Source organism: Anas platyrhynchos, chromosome 14 (genome assembly GCF_047663525.1).
Source record: "Anas platyrhynchos isolate ZD024472 breed Pekin duck chromosome 14, IASCAAS_PekinDuck_T2T, whole genome shotgun sequence".
NCBI classification, from domain to species: Eukaryota; Metazoa; Chordata; class Aves; order Anseriformes; family Anatidae; genus Anas; species Anas platyrhynchos.
In genome coordinates, this window is record NC_092600.1 from 13,470,546 (window position 1) to 13,490,101 (window position 19,556).

The 19,556-nt window shown below is 46.8% G+C and overlaps 2 protein-coding genes across 15 annotated transcripts in view; both read right to left on the reverse strand.

Moving 5' to 3' along the window:
• Window positions 1–1,984: 1,984 nt before the first annotated feature.
• On the reverse strand, window positions 1,985–10,692 carry PAIP2 (poly(A) binding protein interacting protein 2). 2 transcript variants are annotated; one of them, XM_027468424.3, is made up of 5 exons: window positions 10,551–10,692; window positions 10,011–10,093; window positions 6,744–6,901; window positions 4,327–4,506; window positions 1,985–3,079 (listed from the first exon to the last, which is right to left on the reverse strand). In XM_027468424.3, the coding sequence occupies exons 3-5, from the start codon at window positions 6,879–6,881 to the stop codon at window positions 3,014–3,016; spliced, it is 384 nt and encodes a 127-aa protein (XP_027324225.1). In that variant the 5' UTR covers window positions 6,882–6,901; window positions 10,011–10,093; window positions 10,551–10,692; the 3' UTR covers window positions 1,985–3,013. The 2 variants fall into 2 exon arrangements, with proteins under 2 accessions (XP_027324225.1, XP_038042571.1); XM_038186643.2 differs by lacking the exon at window positions 10,011–10,093 and having other exon boundaries at window positions 10,551–10,685.
• A 2,786-nt stretch (window positions 10,693–13,478) lies between these two features.
• The window catches only part of MATR3 (matrin 3), a 30,132-nt gene continuing 24,054 nt past the window's right edge, over window positions 13,479–19,556 (reverse strand). For 12 of the 13 annotated variants that reach the window (XM_027468417.3, XM_072023410.1, XM_072023408.1 and 9 more), the window contains 4 exons: window positions 18,776–19,166; window positions 16,897–17,290; window positions 16,176–16,297; window positions 13,479–14,538 (listed from right to left, as the gene is read on the reverse strand). In XM_027468417.3, the coding sequence (XP_027324218.1) occupies window positions 14,488–14,538; window positions 16,176–16,297; window positions 16,897–17,290; window positions 18,776–19,166 (958 nt within the window). In that variant the 3' untranslated portion in view covers window positions 13,479–14,487. The remainder of the gene's footprint in view (window positions 14,539–16,175; window positions 16,298–16,896; window positions 17,291–18,775; window positions 19,167–19,556) is intronic. The other variant, XM_027468415.3, reaches the window with a different exon arrangement.

A 19,556-nucleotide genomic window follows, 5' to 3' on the forward strand; every position in this document is an offset into this window, starting at 1 on the left:
CTGCATTTTCAAGGCTTCAGAGGGAACCACCCTGCAGGGTGCCAGAAGGCAGAGGACAGCCTCCTGCTGACAGCCCAGCCCAGCTTCTGGGCTCAGGTTGGGGTTTAGCCCCAAAACCCAAAGGTGAAGGCAGCGCTGGGCTACCCAGACACGGCTACGGACCCAGGTGGGAGCTGAGCACTGCGACAGCCGCTCCCTCCCTCCCTCCCTCCCACCCCACACAGAGCAAAGGAAAATTCACAGGTGAAAGTAAGGGCAGTTTAATAAGTGAGTAAGTGTAAGTGAAGAAAGAAAGGAGGTAAAAAAAAAAAAAAAAAAAAAAAAAAAAAAAACACTAACACGAAGTCCCAGGTGATGCAAGTACAATGAGTCGCCGCCTCCCAGGGGCTTGGAGCAATGGGAGAACCTCCCCGTCCCGTCCCGTCCCGTCCCATCCCGTCCCAGTTCTCAGGCTGAGGGTGATGCTACGTGGCGTGCTGTATCCCTTGGCCAGCTGTGCTGGCTGAGTCCCCTGCCAGCGTCTTGCCCACAAGAGGTGTGGGTGTGGGCTGAGCAAGGGAAAGGGGAAGCCTTGAGGCTGCGTGCCAGCCTTGTCTGGGTCACAAACCCCAGACTCAGCACTCCAGGGACTGCGATGGAGTTAACGCCAGCCCAGCCAGACAGCAAACAATTCGGACCCAGCGGCTCCTAGAAGGCAGCAGCCAGCCCCCTGCTCTGGTTTCAGTCCAGGGCTGATGCTGAGAGCAAGGGATCGCCCCAAACACCTCATTAGATGAGCTCCTGGCTGAGAGCAGCCCCGTGGCACCTTCCCCTCTCCTACCTGCCGCCTCCAGGATCCCTGCAGACACCATCAGTAAGCTCGGCTCTTTAATAAACCGTTCCGGATTGTGCAGTTGCCTGGGATGAAAACAAAGCACCAAAACAAACCGCAGCAAGCCTGGCTGCTTCTCACCACGCCAGCTCCCAGCTGAAGCATTCAGCTGCCGCTCACCCCGAGCCGACTGCACGGGGGCTGAGAAGTCCCAGAGGAAGCTCAGGGACAAGGGCAGGGAAAGCAAACGCCGCCAGCTCTGCAGGGGTCCTCGGGAGGGACCCCAGCTTTGGCTAAAATCAGCTGTAGCATGGTAGGATGCTACCTCCTGACCCTCTGCATGTAGGTGCTCGAGTTTAAGCAGTTTCTAAAGTCAGGAGAAACACCGGGGGAGGTTTGTTACTTCTAGGAAGGCCAGCAGGGAAAGCCAGGGGAGGGAACGCTCAGCAGGGAAGCTGGGAGAAATTTTTGGATGCTGCAGAGCAGCAGAAAAAGGAGTTGTCTGACTGGATTCCTCAGGAGAGCAGATTTTCCAGCTGGAGCGAGACTGGCAGCAAAGCCAAGTGGTTATGTAGGAAGCTAAGAGCAGAGCAAAGGCAGCGCCTCACTCTTCCTGTTCTGCAGCACCCTGTGATCTCTGACATGTTTCCATCGGGCTTACCCACGGCTTACAAAAACAACAGTACATAAACACAGCAGCACGTTGTGACACGGGAGTGGCTCAGACCCCTACCTGAGGGCTGCTGGATGTGACCTGACCCCTGTGGGCACCCCGCAGCTCGCTCAGCCCTTCCTGCAGCTCTGTGGGGTTTGTGCAGGGAGAACGGCCACCGACAGCACCCCGGCTCCAGCAGCTGCCCTGCCAAAGCCTCCCAAAGCCTGCGTCAGGCAGCAGTTTTATATAGTGCCATCAGCTGCTAACTGGGACTTCCTGTGCTGCCAGAAACAGTGGGGCTGAACTAGGATTAGCAGTGATGAGAACGAAGGAAACTATGGCCAGAAAAACACGCAGAGCAGGCAGAGGACAGAAAAGAGCAGCCAGAGCCCGAGCTCGGATCACTTGGGGTTATCCAGCCCTATGGGCACCGTCCCTGATGCGCAGCAGCACGTCATCCCTTCCCCCTGCCGGATGAGATTCCAGGTGAGATGCAGATTGATGAGACAGCCACCAAATCATTTCTACTATTATTTATTTTTTTAAATATTTTTGAAAAAATATAATTTTTTTACAATATTTTCAACTTAAACACTATTCACACTGAACACGTATGGCAGCTTAACCTACCCAAATATGAAGTTTAAGAAGCCAAAACTGTTCTAGCTTTATTAAAAGAAAAAAAAAAAAGTCATTGTGCTGTAGACTATTGTGTAGTGATGATTAAACAAAGCAAGGGAAAAAAGCACCACTCAAATCACTAATGCTAGGGTTTTCTCGGTTAAATCCAGCTATAATAAAGTTGTAAGCTAAAAGTTACATAGGCAGTGCTATGTATGTATCCGGGTTCTTGGAAGAAATTGTGATGAAACTCACATGTCCTTTAACATAATTAGGAAGTGAAACATTTCTAACATGATAACACACTGCAAGTACAGGGAATTTCTTCCTTCCGATCACTTGGATGTTAGTTCAGTAGCTGAGATCTACGACTCTGTACAGGTCTGTAAAATTTCTGTTAAAGCTCACGCTGCTTAAAAGAAGCATGAATTCTTTTTTAAGGGGAAAAAAGTAACATTAGTAACAATACTGATAGTTCAAAGGAAAGTTAGCTAATTTGCATAACAATCAGATAACCTTGCTTTCGTTTTAAAGTTAAGGCATTATCAGGTGCAAACTAGCACCAGTTAACACATCTTTAGTTAAAAACAGACCATCCAAAGCAAATTGCAAGTCCTATTTAAAAAGACAGAGTCTGCAGAAGGTTTTTATAAATGTGGTACTTTGTCTCAACTTGACTGGTGCTTCCTACCTCACTGTCTCCTTTGCAGAGAGCCAGGGTCCAATTATGTTTCCATTAAACTTTTGACAGATTTACTTAATAACAGTCTCAGCACTTTTATTGAGCATGCAAGACTAACAAAACTTTGGCAATGCATAAGTGTAACACAGTGACAAGAAGAGAGAGCTTTTACAATTAAATCTTCTAATACTGGCTTCACAGTGTGGAAATTGTGCTACATCCACCAAAAGAGGGCCCAGTCTACTCAAATATTTAAGTACTTCACCCCAGGAACAAACTCCTTTGCGTTTGGATTCAGATTACTCTTGACCTGAGGAAGGGAAAAACAGAACTCCAGTTGAATCGTTATTTTCATCCTCCACTCCCAAACCGAACACAATTCCAGGCGGGCGGCATGAGGAACGTTTAGAGAACATTCAGAGTTACAGTCAGGCACACAACACGGTTTCTGCATATGCTAAAATCTCCGTGCTCATGAGAAAAGCCCACTCTGTGCTAGTACCTGATCCTCCACTAGCACCACCTGGCTGTTTCAGTCAGTGGAGGGCTCAGTGAACGGGAAACAAACACGAAAACCACAGGCATGCACCAGGACCCGCAACGTCAGTGAATGCTGAAATAGCTTTTTCTGTAGTTAAGCTGTTAAACGTGCCACGAGGTTTTTAGATCTTGCTTATTTAAGCAAGAAGAGACTTGCTCCAGGAACTTAAGCCACTTCTGGGAATTCAACATGTATGAGCACCGCACTGTTTCATTTCGGTGTCTGTGACTACCCCGTCCTCCCACTTGGCAAGCAGCTGCTCTGCAAGGATCTGCAGTTCAAGGTGGGGAGACAGCACCTCCAAAACGAGCTATTTACCATTAAAAAAGGAACGGAGGATTAGGCTTTTATGTTCTTGGGTCTAAGCTGCTTAAGCTTGGGAAGGTTTGTGTGCCTGCATCTGAATCTCACAGCAGTGTGTGCTGTGACTGTGCTTCTTGTACCACCTACATCAGCAACTCTGCATTGCATTCGGGAAAAATGCGTGCCCACTGCCCTTTCCTTTCAGTTAAGCTCTAGACTAAAAAGCCATACAGCAGGAATAGAGGGAAATAATACGTTTAGCTGCTTCCCTCTTCCTTAAAACTTCTATAAAGAGTTCTGCTGTGGTACGTGTGGTCCAGATCAGACCTCAGAATGATTTGTACCTAAGTGTTGACAGATGCTGAACTAAACTTTTACAGTCCTCCCATGGCACCTCGCAGCCAGCACGCTCCACTCACCACCTTCCCTTCACAACATAGCATGCATACCCAAACCCGCTTGAATTTATGCCATGGCCGAGGAGAAGCACCACAGGGGTATGGCAGAAAGGCACAGAAGAGGTTCTGTCACCCGAGGAAGCACACCTTACGCAGCCCTTCCACGCTTCCCCCTCCACCACAGCCACACGTGGCTTCAGAGTCCCCGGCCCACACATAAAGGGTTTTCTGCTGCCATTAACAGCAAGAAAAATCAACCCTGGACAAAGAGAGGTGTGAAGTTATGGAAATATAATGATCAGAAACTGAATTTACCACCAGATCCTCCAGTGATGAGCTGTCACTGATAACAAGGTCATTGAACTGGTCCTGGATTTGATCCATTGTTTGTGGGAGATCACGGGCTGGAATAAACCACTCGTGCTCCTCCTCTTCTTCCAGCATCTCCTGGAAACAGCGCTCAATAAACTCTTCTTCCCACAACTCCTCTTCGATCTACAGAACAAGAAGAAGCTGCTTCATCAACAAAGCTATTGAAGACTCGTGTCTTCGAGCTTTTTGTACCTAAAACCGACCCTCTTTCTAGCTACACCACGGGACACCTGGCAGAATGCCGTGCCCGTGCTGCAGGAAGGCAGGCAGCTCTGATTTTTTTCACGTCAGAAAGTGTGTTGTCTCTGGAACTCGCAGCTGGAAGGGAACGGCAGCCCTGGCTGTTCAGTTTGCACACTTACCACGGAGAGCTTGTTAACGAGCACAGGCAGCAGCACGCCCGTTCAAGGGGAAATGCCAGCTGTGCCAGCCAGCCTGGGCTGAGCCCGCTGGAAGCACGAGGAAGGGAACCAGGGGCAACACATCCAGCCTGCAGCACACTCCGCAGAGAAGTGTCCTGCAAGGCTCTTGAGGGGAAGAAAAACGACTGCCTGTCACTGGGAGCAGGGAACAGGCAGCATCTCCTATGGTTGTGTTCACACAGCGCAGCTGTAAGGAACTCCACACGATGTTGGCAGTCACTAGGAATGCTGACCTGCAGTCCCAAAAGCAGGATAAATCAACTGAGGCAGAACCGACACGCACAGCAAAGATTAAAGGGAAGCTCTGTTTGGTTGTTCAGTGAACGAGCTTCGGGGGGTGTTGATGCTGACACATTTCCCGTGTCCTGTATCACGGTACTCCAGGGTGGAAAGCAGGGAAACAAAAGCTGATGCAAACGACTTGCCGGACACAGGGGGAAAAAGGAATCAGAAAAGATTTAAAGTTTGTTCAGTGGAAGCTTAAACAAGTTTACCTATTTATCTTTCACTCTGAAATCAAACGCACTCAATCCTGAAGTGGAAATTAACATTCCAGAAGGCACTGTCAGAGTTGAGGATTCCCATAAAATCCTGGTCCCCTGTGCCTCGGGTCAAACACAAGCACCAGCTCGCTTCGTGCTCCAGAGGCACAGCTCCTAGGGCGTTGGGACTCATTACAGACTGCTCTGAGAGGCTGTCCGGACAATTCAAACCCCACCTGGGACACTGACTTATTAATTTCCCCAGCAAAGCACCCCAGAGAGGGCAGCAGTCTCCAATCCTCCTCCTCGTGCATCCTGTGCGTGGGGAAAAGGAAGCCGTGGGCACACGGCCACGAGCTAGGGTTACACAGGGGGTGCCTGACTGCAGGGTTTTCGTTCCACGGTTGCATCCCTACAGGTGCTTCCAACAGCAGCAGCAGGAAATGGTGTTTAATTCCCCAAATGTCCCAAAACAGACACTGATCACTTGTGTTCTCCAGCCCGTTTAACTTGCTCGGTTTCCCCCTGAGGGCTGTGCCTCCAGCAGCAAGAGGAGAGGCCAGCACACGGCGTCTGTCTGCCTGTGCCCATTCTCCTCTCCTCCCCCACCTGTCCCGCACCCCAAACACAGCTGAGAAGCAATTTATCCACGGCACAACCCCCAGCTCACTCCCCAGGTGCTGCACACCCTGCAGGTTAATTCCAGCCAGGAGGAAAACCCCACCGAACAGGAAGCGACGCCGCGGCCATCCTGGCACACGCACAAGAGGACTTTTTGTCAGCAGCCTGAATTTGGGATTAGCTTGGCACCCCGAAGGGGGCTGCAGTCACACCACAAGCGCTGCCTCAGAGCCCGCAGCGCGCTCGTGCTGTAGTGGAGCACAGAGAAGGCAGCGACGTGAGTGCAAAAACCAAGTAACAATGGAGAAAAGGGCACTGGAGAGAGGGGGGCTGCTCCCAGGCTCCAGCTGTGCCCAGCTGTAAGGGGGAAGCTGAAGTTAAAGCCTCCTCCCAGCCAGGCTGCCAACACCAGCTGTGAGTTATGCAGCATTGAGCAACCTGGACGGGACCGTCACCCCGCAGCTCTGTCCAGCAACTCCCCTGTGAGCAACAACCCCGCAGGCAAGGCAGGCAGGCAGCTGAGCACATCCAGCCCCGGCGTGTCTGCACACGCAGCAGCGGAGCAGCTCAGCAGCCTGGCAGGCCCAGCCCTTCCCAAAGTGCCCCTTAAATTCCACCAGCTACGTTGCTTCCTCCTCCCCGCAGCAGGAGGCAGTTAATGGCTGCATTTAAACATTCTGCACCTCCCCTGTTTCTCACCGAGATTACAGAAAATAAGAATTTATTGCTGGAGAAAACCCTACCAGCCTGCTGCCCCCATCTAAAAACCCCAGCACTAAAGGACTCCCAGCCTCAGACCCCAGGCACAGGACAGCCACGGAGGGGAGCAACTTGCCTGCCTGTTGAACTCCTCTTCGTTCTCCATCCACATGTACTCCGCGAAGGGATTGTCATCTTCGTGGGAGTGCCCGTTGATAATCACATCTTCGCTGATGATGCTGGGGCTAGTGCTGCTGCGACTTGGATCTTTCATGGCTGCGTCTCTGATCTGGTCTGCAATTAAGAAAGGCGGTAATTAAAGACGTGCGGATTCGCTCATCGCCCCGCTTCTGCATAAACCCAGCCCAGGGGAAGGCTGCAGCTCCCTGCGAGGGCTCCAGGTGGCTGCCCCGCGAGCACGGTGTAAATGACACCAGAACGAGGGGCAGCACCAGCAGCGCCGTGCCCATTGTGTGCAGATTCAGGGGACTTTGCCAAATTAAATCTCACCCAATCAGCAAATGCCAAGCACCGAGGCCAAATGAAAGTGTCAGAGAACTTGGAAATCACGCATGCTTGTGACAGAGAGTATTTAAGGTGACATTCGAGAAACAAAAGGAAAGTTTTGTTTTCCAAAAATAATTCTGAAGCTTTCATCTGAGTTTTACCCAACTCCCCTGGGAATCAGCTGCCCGGTGTCAGCGAGCAACACCTCAGGGGAACTTCCACAGGTATCCGTGGCACAGGAAACTCCAGTGCAACTTTTAGAGCACCCAAATTTGGTTACAGGACAGATTCTGTGATCGCACGAACCAATTTTCACAGCTGTTTCACTGCCCAGGAAGCTTGCAAGCTCCCACAGGCAGCAAGCATCATGTGCTGATTCCTCACAGAGCCGATTTGGCGTAAGTTCTTCATTAGCAAAAGCCCCCTGATTGAGAAGCTTCAGGTAAAGGCGCTGGGAAGTGGCAGACAGCACGTGCTTGCCTCTCGTCCCCCTTCATTAACGTGGCCCGAGTCACGTCCGGAGAGCGCTCAGCGTTTCTGCGTGTCCGCAGCCCGTGACAGCGCAGCTCAGGGAGCCAAGGCAGAGCTGGGAAGTGCGTTTTGTTCCACCTACCCATGACTAAAAGCAGGACAAAACCCAAATTTAGACTTTTATTTTAATAAAAACAAACTATCTTGCAGCCTGTCCATCGGGCTTGCAAGGCATTGAAGCTCAGAGACACCTGAGGTTCTGTACGGAAAATCTTACTTGTGCTGCAGCGAGGTGATCCTATTGTTCTTCCTACACCGTGCTTCAGCAGGACTATAAATACTGCCAAAGCCGAGTATTTTTAGATACCGATACGGCAGCGCTGAACGTCCTGACAACAGCACGAAAGAATTAAATCACAATAATTAATCTTGGGTGCTTTTCTAGCCTTTTGGCGTATTTTCAGGGGGACCACGATGACCTACAGGTTCACCCAGTAGCTCAGCACCTAGACGTAGCCATGAAGCCACGCTCCTTCTGTAACAGCCGTCTGGGACTGGTAACAATTTTCAGCTTAGGACCAAACAGTGTGCTAAAAACGGGCAATCAGCACAGCACTGAGGAAAAATTATTTCTATTTTATTCTCAAATCAATGCCCGAACTAGTTGTCTGCGTATCAGAAGTGATTTACTGGGGGAAGCAGCTACCAAGGTACAGCCCTCGTTGCTGTTACACTGCCAGGGCTTATCGTGCTGAAATACAAAGGGAAAGAGGAGCTGCCATCAGCCCTAATATCTGTGGAATTAAGGCAAGATTTACTCTGCAGTTTGTTCTTGGTAACACCAGCGCTGAGACCCACCACATCCAAATGATCAATTAAGAAAAGCACAAGGAAAAAGGAACTCGCCTGCTTGGCTCTCCTCGAGGTTTTTAAATCAAAGGCAAGCCCGAGTACAGAAGTCAGTTTAGCTCCCTAGGAAGTACAACAAATGAGACCAGAAACTGGGGTATTCCAGCAGCAGCAAACAAGTTCTTTTTGATGTTCTCTCAAAACAAACTTCCAAAGGATTTCTGGCAGCGTTTAACGTGAGACAGGAAAAGACGGTGCGTTCAGCACCCCAACTGCAGCCTGAAGCTGTTGGAAGCAGCTTTGGCTGCTCACAGGCTCACAAACAGTACGGGCTAAAACAAACAAACGACCTCAGTCTGAAAAGCCAATATATTTTTTTTTGTTAGCACATCTTTTCGCCTTTTCTTTTGTGAGGTGCATCTCAATACTAACATTCCACTGGATTTTATGCACACCAACAACATATGCTAGAGGTGAGAAGCTGCATGAGCAGCCCAAGGTACTCAGGCCAAACGCCAGGGAGCTCCTGCACACAACCACTGCACCCAGACACGTTCACAGAGGTTAAAAAACAAACAAAACCCCTCCCCGTTAAAAAAGCCCAAGAGGTTAATTTGTTAAATCACCGGCCAGTTTTCCCAGTCCTTAAACACTGAGGTAGAACCCTTTGGTTTTGGAGAGGGGAAAATGAAGCACAGCGTTTCGTATTGGGACTGAAACAACTTTTTCCATTACTGCTCACGGGTGAGCACCCAAGGCCTCAGCCTGAACGCTGGCCGTTTATCTGCTGAGGCCCCACGCCTGCTGATCTGTTTTTATAGGCAAACGTGTGAACGCTCACCCCGCATTAATAGCTAGGGAGCCCCAGGCCAGTGCCCAGACATGGCACTCCTTGTAATTGGATTTTCTGCCACTCGTAATGAAATGCTCTGCGTGGAGCTTCCCACTGCACCCTTTCAAGATAGAAATCAGTTGGCCTTCTGTGCTCGACAAGGATGAGAACAGTCTCATCTGTTTGCTAGTATTAGATGCAGGCAGCTCTGAGGAGAGCCAAATGCCACCTCAGCCTTCCAAAAAGGCACGATCTGAGAAAGCTGTTGGAGAAAACAAGGCACGGTGGCAGGCGACACTAGAGTCGTGAGTAGGAATACATTTTCCATCTGGGAATAGGTGGAAAGCAGAGGATCTCAAAGCTCCTGACACTAAGACGAGGAAAAAACAGCATTAGTAGTGCTGGGAAACAGAAAAGATGGAGGAGAGCCCTGCCACAGCCAAACGCTGCGAGACTCAGCCCCGAGCTGTCCTGGGACGGGGCGGGTGGGAAGATGCAAAAAGAACGGTGTAAGTGCACAAGGAAAGGCTGAAAATCAGGGCTTTTGTCTAAGGAACTAACAGAATCCAGGCGTTAACCATGCAATAACAGCAGAACTCGGGGCTGAGTGCGTGTGTTCTGCAGGCAGCGCAGAGCTCACAACGCCGGGGCTGTGCTGTGTTTGTACCCGCAGCCAGCCCCGCACCACCCCCTGGTCGAGCCCAAAGGGTTCGGGATTGCAAACGCAGCTTCCAAAACACCAACCTGAGGCAGCTTTTAGCTAACACCTACTCCGGCACAGCAGGTCGGCGGGTCCGGTTGCGCACAGCGAGCCCCAGCTCCAAGGCCTTGAGGAAACAAAAACAAGGCGGTGTTTGTGAGCACGGCACGGGGGGGGGGGGGGGTGCACACACCGGGAGCTCCCCGGTTTGGGGGGGGGGGCGTGCCGGGGAGCGGGGGCTGAGGCAGGGCCGGGCCCCGCTCCCCCCGCCCCGCGCGGGCTTTGTTCGCCCACAAGGGGCCGCCCCGCTGAGGGGGGGGGGGCCCGGATCCCGTCAGGCCCCGCTCCCCCCTCGCCCCCCCCCCCACTCCCCAGCAGGACCCGGATGAACGCCGCAGACAATGGGGCCGCCGCCGGGGGGCGCCGCGAGCGGGGAGGAGGCGGCGGGACGGGGCCGGGGGATGGGACGTGAGGGGCCGTGAGGCGCTGTGAGGGCTGTGAGGGGAGGAGCGCGCGGCCTCCCCCCGGTGCTGGCGCCCCCCCCACCCCGCCGCGTTGGCCGCATCCCGGGCGGCGCCGCTCACCTGCTCCGAGGGTCAGGGGAAGGGATGGGAAGGCCGCGGGTGCGCCCGCCCAGCTCCGAGCCGCCGCCGCCGCCGCCCCGCTGCGCTCCGCCCCGCGCCGCGTCCTCCCCGCCGCCGGCCCCGCCGCCCCGCTCCCCTCCCAGCGCCGCAGCCCCGCCGGATGTGAGGTCACTTCCGCTACCTGCGGGGCCGCGCGGGACACGCCCCCAGCCCAGCGCGGCCCTGTGAGCCGCCGATGCCGCGAGTTGGCCGGCGGCGGCGCGGGGCGTGCCGGGAGTTGTAGGCGCTGGGGGGGAGGCCGGCGGCCATTTCGCGCATCGCTCCGGCCGCCGCGCTGGGCATGCCGGGAGGTGTAGTCCTGGCGGGGCGGCAAGCCGCCATCTTGTGGCGCCGCCTGGGATGGAGGCGGGGGGGGGGGGGCAGGGAGCAAGGCCCTGAGGTGGGACCTGCACAGAGCCCCCCGCCACAACCCTGCCCCTCACAAAAAACGGGCCACAAAACGCGTTTTTCTCTTCTGATCATCCGAATAAAACTCGGGGGGAACCACTGCCTTCCGGGGCTGCCATCTTAAGCCCTTTGTGTGCACAACAGCGAAGGCAGCAGCCGGGCAGCGCTGTGCCAAAGCTGCGCAGAAACTGTCACTGACCCTGACTGACCCGGGAAGCAATGCTGGGGGATAGGCAAACGTCCATCCGAGTGGCTGCAGGGTTAAAAACCTGCCAAACGTGCACAGATCACTGCAGCTGTTTGGCTCTGCCCTTTCCCAGCAGCACCTGTGGGGCTGGAAAGGCTCCTGCGGGCGGGCTGCCCCCTCAGGAGGCAGGGAACGCGGAGGGTAACGAGTCAGCATTGCCCTCCTCAGCCCTTCCCTTCCTTCCCAAGTTTAGTAAGGGCTAACTGACTCCTAAAGTTTGTTTACTTATTTTTTTCCTGAGGGTAGATTCCACCTGGAATGCAGCATTGCATACGGATTTTATTATTGTTCTTATTTTCACAATGTCCAGCTGTACTTTAACAAACCCCACCCTTACCCGTGCCTTTCTCAGCTGTAGCAGAGGTGGCTTCTACTGCCTGTTGTTCAGCAAGCCCAGGGCCTCAGGTCTGCCTCTGAACTACACAGGCAGCAAAGAAACAGCCTCAGAAATTCTTTTTCTGAGTTGAAATTTGTACATGATCACTGGCATCCAGATCAGTGAGCCTGCACCTAGCCTGTCACAACCACGGCTCCTGTTCTGCTCCATTTCCCCTCCATCCCTTCGTGGTGCAGTTATTCCAAAGCACAAGTAGTTCATGGCAAGACCACACACCCTTCTGCCATCCAAGCATGCTCCTGACATCTCTCCTCAAGTTAAGGAGAGCTTTCTTTTGGTCACAGATTAGCATCATGCATGCATTTTCTCCTGGGCCTTTGCATATAACGAGACACCTTTCAGCAGAACAGGTTTGACTTAGTTCCTGGACACACCACTGGGCTTGTGTACGGGTACTGAAGGCTTCCATACAGCCCAGCAAGGCTCTGAAAGTACAGACATTAGAGAGATCCAACTTCCACCAAGTTCAGGAACTGAGCTGGAGTTAATGAGACAGAGACTTGTGATCTCTGAACTGGGACTATGCTGCAGTTCCTTTATGCCTGGGATTTCTTTGTTTAGACACTAAGCATGACCTACCATTTTAGCATAGTTTAATCCCAATCAGTTACCCAGGTTAGCATTTACGCAGGCTACGAACACTAGATCCACGACCACTGGACTGGTATTCTGCTATTTAAGGAGATCACAATAGGTAAGGAAATACTACTTTACAAACAGAACATAGCCGTACAACTTCAATGCATTAATTGTAGCTGTGTATGGTGTAAGGAAATAGTGTTAAAATGCTTGCAGGAGGGGACCTCATAATTCTGCCTCTCTCCTTCAAAATATTCATTTATCCATCATCTTTTGATAAGCAGCATGACTGACAAAGATTGAATGACTGCTTTGAGTGATGAACCAAGCAGCCTCTTGGAGATGGATGAATGACAAGTGTCATCACAGGCAAGCAGGGGCCCAAGTACATCGCTGTGAGTTAGTTACAACAGAACTGACTGCTGGGTTTCTGTTATGCGCAGTTTCTTTTAGGGGCCTAAGTAAGCAGCAGAGAAGTTTTGAGACTAAATATGTCCAACCACGTTACACTAATGAGTGTCATGTACAAAGCAGTAACTTATTCTTGTAGAGGGGAAAGAAGCCACTGCATGTTAAGATTTATTTAAATAGTATATCCAAATAAGAAATTGCACATCAGCTGCTTACATTTCATGACTACCTGTTCAGTCCCCAGAGAAGTTGCTATCATCACTGTATGAGATACTTTTTATCATGTTTTTTATCCAGTTTTACTTGGATTCTCTCACAAAGCAAGGACGGCCTCCTTTTTTGTGAGTGTTCAAGAGCAGAAAGTACCTGACTGAGGAGACAAGTTACCAAGACTATACCTTCAAAAAATAGACCATCTTGTATCTGTTCGATGCATTTAAGTAAATTAACTTCACAAACGTCGAGCCTGCTACATTTCAAAACCATTCTCAGCCACTGAAGAATCCGTGCTGGTCAAGACTCTCAGGTTGAAAGAACTGTCCCTAGTCATTTTTATTCCTACAGACACGAAGCGGTTTGTACTTCAGCTGTGATGAGAATACCATAAAAGTTGAGAAATGAAACCGTCATCAGAATATACCTACCGGTGTTTTAACAAGTCAGTTTAATTTGTTTGGAAATGGAAGAGGTTTTAGAAAAGAGAAAGGAAAGTTATGTAGTAAGCTGCAAAATCACAGGTGTTAAAACATGCAAATTTCAAGAGAGCTAGAGTTTCAGTGTGGTACCATGAACACGGGAGTCAAGAGCTCAGTAAACACTGGTTAACATGCCAAACATCTCTAACAAATTACCATTGCCTAGCTTTGTTTATTGGTAAATCACTTTAGTAACCTGAATTCACAAATAAGCAGTAAATAACAAAAACTACAGATAAACACAGGTTACACATGCAAATTCCTGTTCACATATCACATGTGCAGGTACATTAAGAGCACAGTTCTAAAGATCCTTGACGAAACCAGGTTAACAAAAACAGTTTTAAAATGCAGGTATGAAAAAATTACATGTGAAGAATATAAAGATACCTTTTTACATTTCAGGACTCAAATGCTGCTTTTGATTATACCAGAAGTGTACGACAGCTACAAGATTCAAGTAAAAGCAGGAAGAGCTCAAGGAAATAATACTGGTCAGAGGAGAATGGGCATTTACTTTTCCACTAAAAATACAAGGTATAGCCAAATAGGAAAGTCTATCAAGAGCTTAGAAAAAAAAAATCACAAAGTTGTAAAGCTGACTAATCACTACTTTTCCTATTTGCTATATAACAGCAATGACATTAAAAGAAACTGCAATTCAACATTTAAAAATGCAACTTACATTTAAAGACTTTTCAAAAGTGAAATGCAATGACAGCCTTACACTCCAAATTAAGTATCTGCTAGGCTCAGACTGAAATATGGAATGTTCTAGATGAAAAAAATACAGTGTTACTTTTTATTTTTTATTGAGAATGGAAAGACAAATTTTTGAAGCTTGAAAGTAGTAAATCTCACTTAAAGGAAATTTTCTCGCCATAGATGAGCTTTCCACAAAGATGCAATATTTTGTCTTTAATAGCTCAAAGTGCCAAAACGAAAACTTGTTGCCATTCCCACATTAAGAACAAATTTTTGTCATTAACTTAACTGCTTATGCTTTTTGCTACAACATTTAACACATGAATAGACCTATAATGCCTACTGTATTTCACTAAAACAAAAAAGAATACAGTATTTCCATCTACTACTTGTACTGCTTTTAAAAAAGATTAACATTAAAAACAAAGCCACTGTTCCTTACATCCGTCCTTCCTTTTATGCTTCTTTCTTTTGCCTGTGGTCTTCTGCCATTTTATCCAGAATTTTCTGTTAAAAGAAACCAACCATAGTTTGGATACATTTAAGAGTTTCTTGCAGTCCCGACATCAAGATCATAAAGATAAACCCAATTTTCACTTTGTAAAATTTATGAATGCCAACTGCAGAGGTCAAACAAACAAGACTGGCACTTCTCCACATGCTGTCATGAAGCAGATCTTTCAAGTGCTACGTTATCATTAAAATACTGAGCACACTGCTCACCAACAGCAAACATCCAAATGGCAGCCTCTGCAAGCTTTTATGTGGTCCTGCCATTAGTGTCTTCCTAACAGGTTGGCAAGCCAAGAGAATTACTTTCCACTTCATCATGGACTCACAATAGTGGTTGTGCTACTTACCTGGTTGGAATTAGCCATCTACAGTGCCAGGGACAAAACATCTCCCTTCCCTAGAGAAGGGTTGCATTGGAAATTTGAGGAATTTGGTATCATTTCAGTTTTTGGTAGCGATATCAATTAATCTAATTATTTACTCTTACCACTCTCAAAGAGAGTAAGAATCCCAGCTAGAGAAGTGCCTTGCCACTGAAACAAAACATGCATTTTCCCCTTCCCTCCCCAATTTTAAACCCACACCAGCATCACAAGTCACTCAAGAGCAGCTCATTCACCAGTCATTTCTACCACAGAAAAAGCAAATCAGAACACATTTAATTTACATACTCAAGTTAATAAATTGTAAACAACTCTCTGGATCATTTGCCCCATGTCCCCTTATACAGCAAGTCTTAAAAGTCCCCAAATCAGGTACCTCAATGGAAAAAAAAATAAAAAAGAAAAAAGCTATGGGTGATGGATGAAGTGAGGTTTTCTTACTACAGGATTCTGCATGGTAGTTGATTTTCTGATCTAATTCTTGATAATGTTGTTTGCTTTGTGACACTTATTTTTGCCACCTGCCTTTCAAATACAGGGCCCTACATTTGTTTTAGGGTTGCCTAGCATTGCAAGAGGGAAAGCAAACGTTTTGAGATCTGAGACGCCACCTTCTTCCTTATGGAACCCACCGACTTTGATTTCAGCTCAATAATTGACTGACATGAAATCAATTGATGTGAACACTGCGTTAATTAAGAGTTTTGTTTAGGATTTCCCTTTCCGGGAAGGGGTATTTCAAAGCAGCTCACAGTACACAAAAATACAGCAGCAGCATTACCATTCATGCCATGCAATCATGTGATACCTAATCCAATTAGAAACTGCAAAACATGCTCACAAAATCAGAAGTTGCAAATATGGATTTTTAACAAAAATATGTAAATTCAGCTTAAGCTCTGTTGACTGGTTAAAAATACTCTCAAAGGGACAACTGGAAGAGATTTGAGTCACCAGTATTTACTTTGCGCCACTAACTCTAAGCCTGCAGTCTAATCCAATCAGAATGCCCTCTTTAATCAGAGTTTATTAAAAAAATGCTGGAACCCATCTTTTAAAAGGTGTATCCTGTCTGTTATTCTCAAAAGATGAAGTTTTGGAGATATCTACCTTGAGTTAGAAGTTATAGAATAAGCCAATTTCCACTGCCTGGAAGCTTTTATTTTATTTTTCTTCAGTCCGGTTTCATTCAGATCTATTCCCCAGGAAAGAATCACGCCACTTAAAATGAACAAGTTTTTGCCTTACCTTCAACTTTTGATAATGAGGAAGGCTGCTGCAATGGGTCTTTTTTGCAACATCTTCATTTGTGTAGAACAGGGAACACAATTTGCAATAAAACCCTGTTTTGGGTACCACATAATTCACACCTAGAGAAGTAAACACCACAAAATAAACTAAGAGATCTACTCTACATCAATTTTTTTAATGTCATATGTCATTTCAAACTAAATCTTAAACCATAATCCACTTTACATTAAAAGCTGCTTTGTCTTTAAAAGTCGTTGGTTTAGTTTATTCAAGCCAGGGACCTACAGTAATAACTAAATATGTGCAGACTTTTTTTTTTAATCAACTTTTCAGTTTAAGGGTCTATTTTATTGGTCCCTTCAAAAGAACTAACAACGTTCTGTGATCAATTTGTGAGTTTTGAGTATTTAGTATGAATCTAAACTAATATCACTACTGTGACTTGTGCTATTAATTGAATCTGTGTTGCTAAAATACACCTCTTCCAATTTAATTTCTGCCTAAGGAAAGTGTTATGGAGAACTGTATGAAAATAAGGAAAAAATAACAGAAAGAGAAAACTAGAGGTAGGGAAGGAGTGAAGAAGGAGAGAAGAGTGGGAAGCCCTAAAATGAAAGGCTCAAAGGCAATGCACTGCCAGAAATAAAAGTCAAATGAAATGAGAAATGCTACTGCAATGTACAAAGGCATATTTGAAGAGAAATGGAAACAGCCTTACCAACAGGAATGTTTGGCTGGTATGGCCCAATCCTAAATTCATCTGGAACAGCAGCTTTCTCTTGGACATTCTTTGTTTCCTGTTCATCCTGGGTGTCTGTATTTTCATGGGCATTTTTCTCAGTATCTTGTGCTGTTGTGGTATCAGAAGCTTCAGCAGCTTCAGCCTTCGGATTTTCTTCAGTCTTGGTACCATTTTCTAGTGTTTCATTTTCCTGCTCTGGCTCCTCAATCTTGTCTACCTTGATTTCTGCCAAACTATCATCATTTTTGCCAGCAACTTTTATTGCCAAACCCGACTTGCGAAGTTTCTGATGATCTGAGTCTTCTTCATCACCAACTTCATCTAGAGTGACAAAGCCTTCCATGCTCCGTGGAAAGCCACCCACGTATCGCTGTTGAGAAAACGTTTTCCTTAAGTCAGCTTATTCTTAAATGCTTCCCTCAAATTGTCTTAGGTTTCAGAAGAGAAACAGCTTCTCCAGACTTCCCGGAAAAAGCTAAAATTATTCAACACCTATCTCGCTCATTCAAAATGTAGCAAGTTCTTTTTAAATGTACTCCACTGTCCTAGAGTCAGGTGTTCAATTTTGGAATAAATATTTTAATATTACCATAGTGTTTTTTTGTTTTTTTGTTTTTTTTTTTTAAATCAACATATCTGCAACTTGATAATTTTGGTAGCTTGTTGATTATACTTATTTTGAAAGTCCTACCATGAAAATTTAAAAAAAAATAAGTAAGTGAATGTCATTTTGGACCTTCTCAGAATAATTCTGTGCCCACTAATAGTATGAAAGGTCATTAAAAAAATTACTAAGATCGTTCTTCCAACCACTGGAAAGCTTGGAGCTTCCCCTTTAAAAAAAATAATGAAGGTTTCTTAAAATCCAGCTTCATTAAGACAGCAAATTTCTCTGAAATCTGCTTTTTTTGCAACATTCCTGCAGATATGGAGACATCAGTATTTACATGTTTAACAGCAATCATGAGTAGTAGAGGAAGAGAAACAGCATTAGCTTTCCATCCGTGCTCTACATATAGTTCAAGAAAACAAGTTTGAGTTTTGAGATGGTTTACCTTGACAGGTAGCCACATAACAAGAAACAGCCACTGCCACTTGCAGCGGCAATATTAACCCCAACACCATGTAACTAGCTTCCTGACAGAAAGATTCTCCAAAATCAAAAGGCATGCACACTGCACTCATTAAGAGCAAGGAACATGCCTTGCTTTTTCTTTTTTTTTTTTTATGAAGCAACATTCCAGTCAATGAAGTTACTGCAACTTTGCATACTGGCCATTTTGCAGGCTACTCCACATAACCAAGTAAGATTTAAACAGGAAAAAAAGCAGCTAAGAGGACATAAACATGAGAGTGCGTGATCATCTGGTGAGAAAAATGTCTACCTCTCTGGCTAAACATAATTAGTAGATACACATGTAATTTTCTGAAGTGTAAAACAGCTTCAAGCCTCAAATATATTTTTCAATATCATTTTTCTGCTCTGTGCTCAAAGAGTAACTACAGCCAGGCTGCTGGGACTAACAGTTCCTGGCTGCTTGATATTAGTCAAGAGAGGAGCAAAGAGAAAAGTGAGAAAAGAAAGAAAAAATCCCAGGAAATTATTTGGGTGGAAGCCCACAAGTTACTGGTTTTTGTCAAAACAGAAACACTGATTTTTAACTGACTTAATTTGTAATTTGTATCCAATGGGTTCTTCCATTTTCTTCACAGAGGCTTTTACACCTGTTTCTCTTCAGACAGGCACAACACGCATGCATTTTAAAGACAGACCCAGAGAAATTATCTAAAACAGAATGAGGTTTGCTATTCAAATTCATGTTTTCTATGCTCCGGTACCTTGCTATACAATTACCTTTTTAAGTTTTTTCTTTGTTGCTGGATTGGCCACAACATTTCCCTCAGTTTTTACGGTCACATCATCAGCTGGCTCCTTTTTTACTTCAGTAGTCACATCAGTTAAATTGGCAACATCTGCATCATCTCCTGCTGAGCTGCCACTTTCCAACAGTGCTGCTGCTTCCTCTTCATCCACTAGCAGCTCATCTTCAGATTCAAGGAGTAAACTAGGCTCATCTTGGTCTGTTTGTTCAGTGCTTTTAGCGCCTGATGGCTCAGCAGCATCATCTTGTTTCTCTTCTTTAGTTTTATCTTCCACGTTGCCACTTTCAGGTTTCTGAGCAGCATCAGTCTTAGACTTCTTGTCGCTTGGAGAGTCTTTGCTGTCTGGAGAGTATGTTCTCTTTCTGTAAAGAAGAATACTTGTTTGTGAACGTGAAGAGCACCCAGAAATGACTAAAAAAGGTAGGTTATATTTTTCAAGACAAGCCTGAAAACTCGGTGTTTAGTTCAGAAAATGGAAGCTTGAGAGAAACATAACACGAGTCTTCAAGTGGCTGCTGCAAGTTGTCCTTACAAGATAGGACAACTGCTTGTGGGTATAAATTGCAGGAAGGCGAGGATAATTAAGGACTGGAACAGATTTCCTGAGGAGCCTGAAGAGGCTGTGAAATCTCCTTCATTAAAGGAAAAGAATAGGTACTGTATTAGAAACGGTTAATCTCAGAGCTTGCCAGACTTCTTTTGTACAACTTCTATGCATTGTATAACGTATTTTTATGTTTCTTTTAAACAGT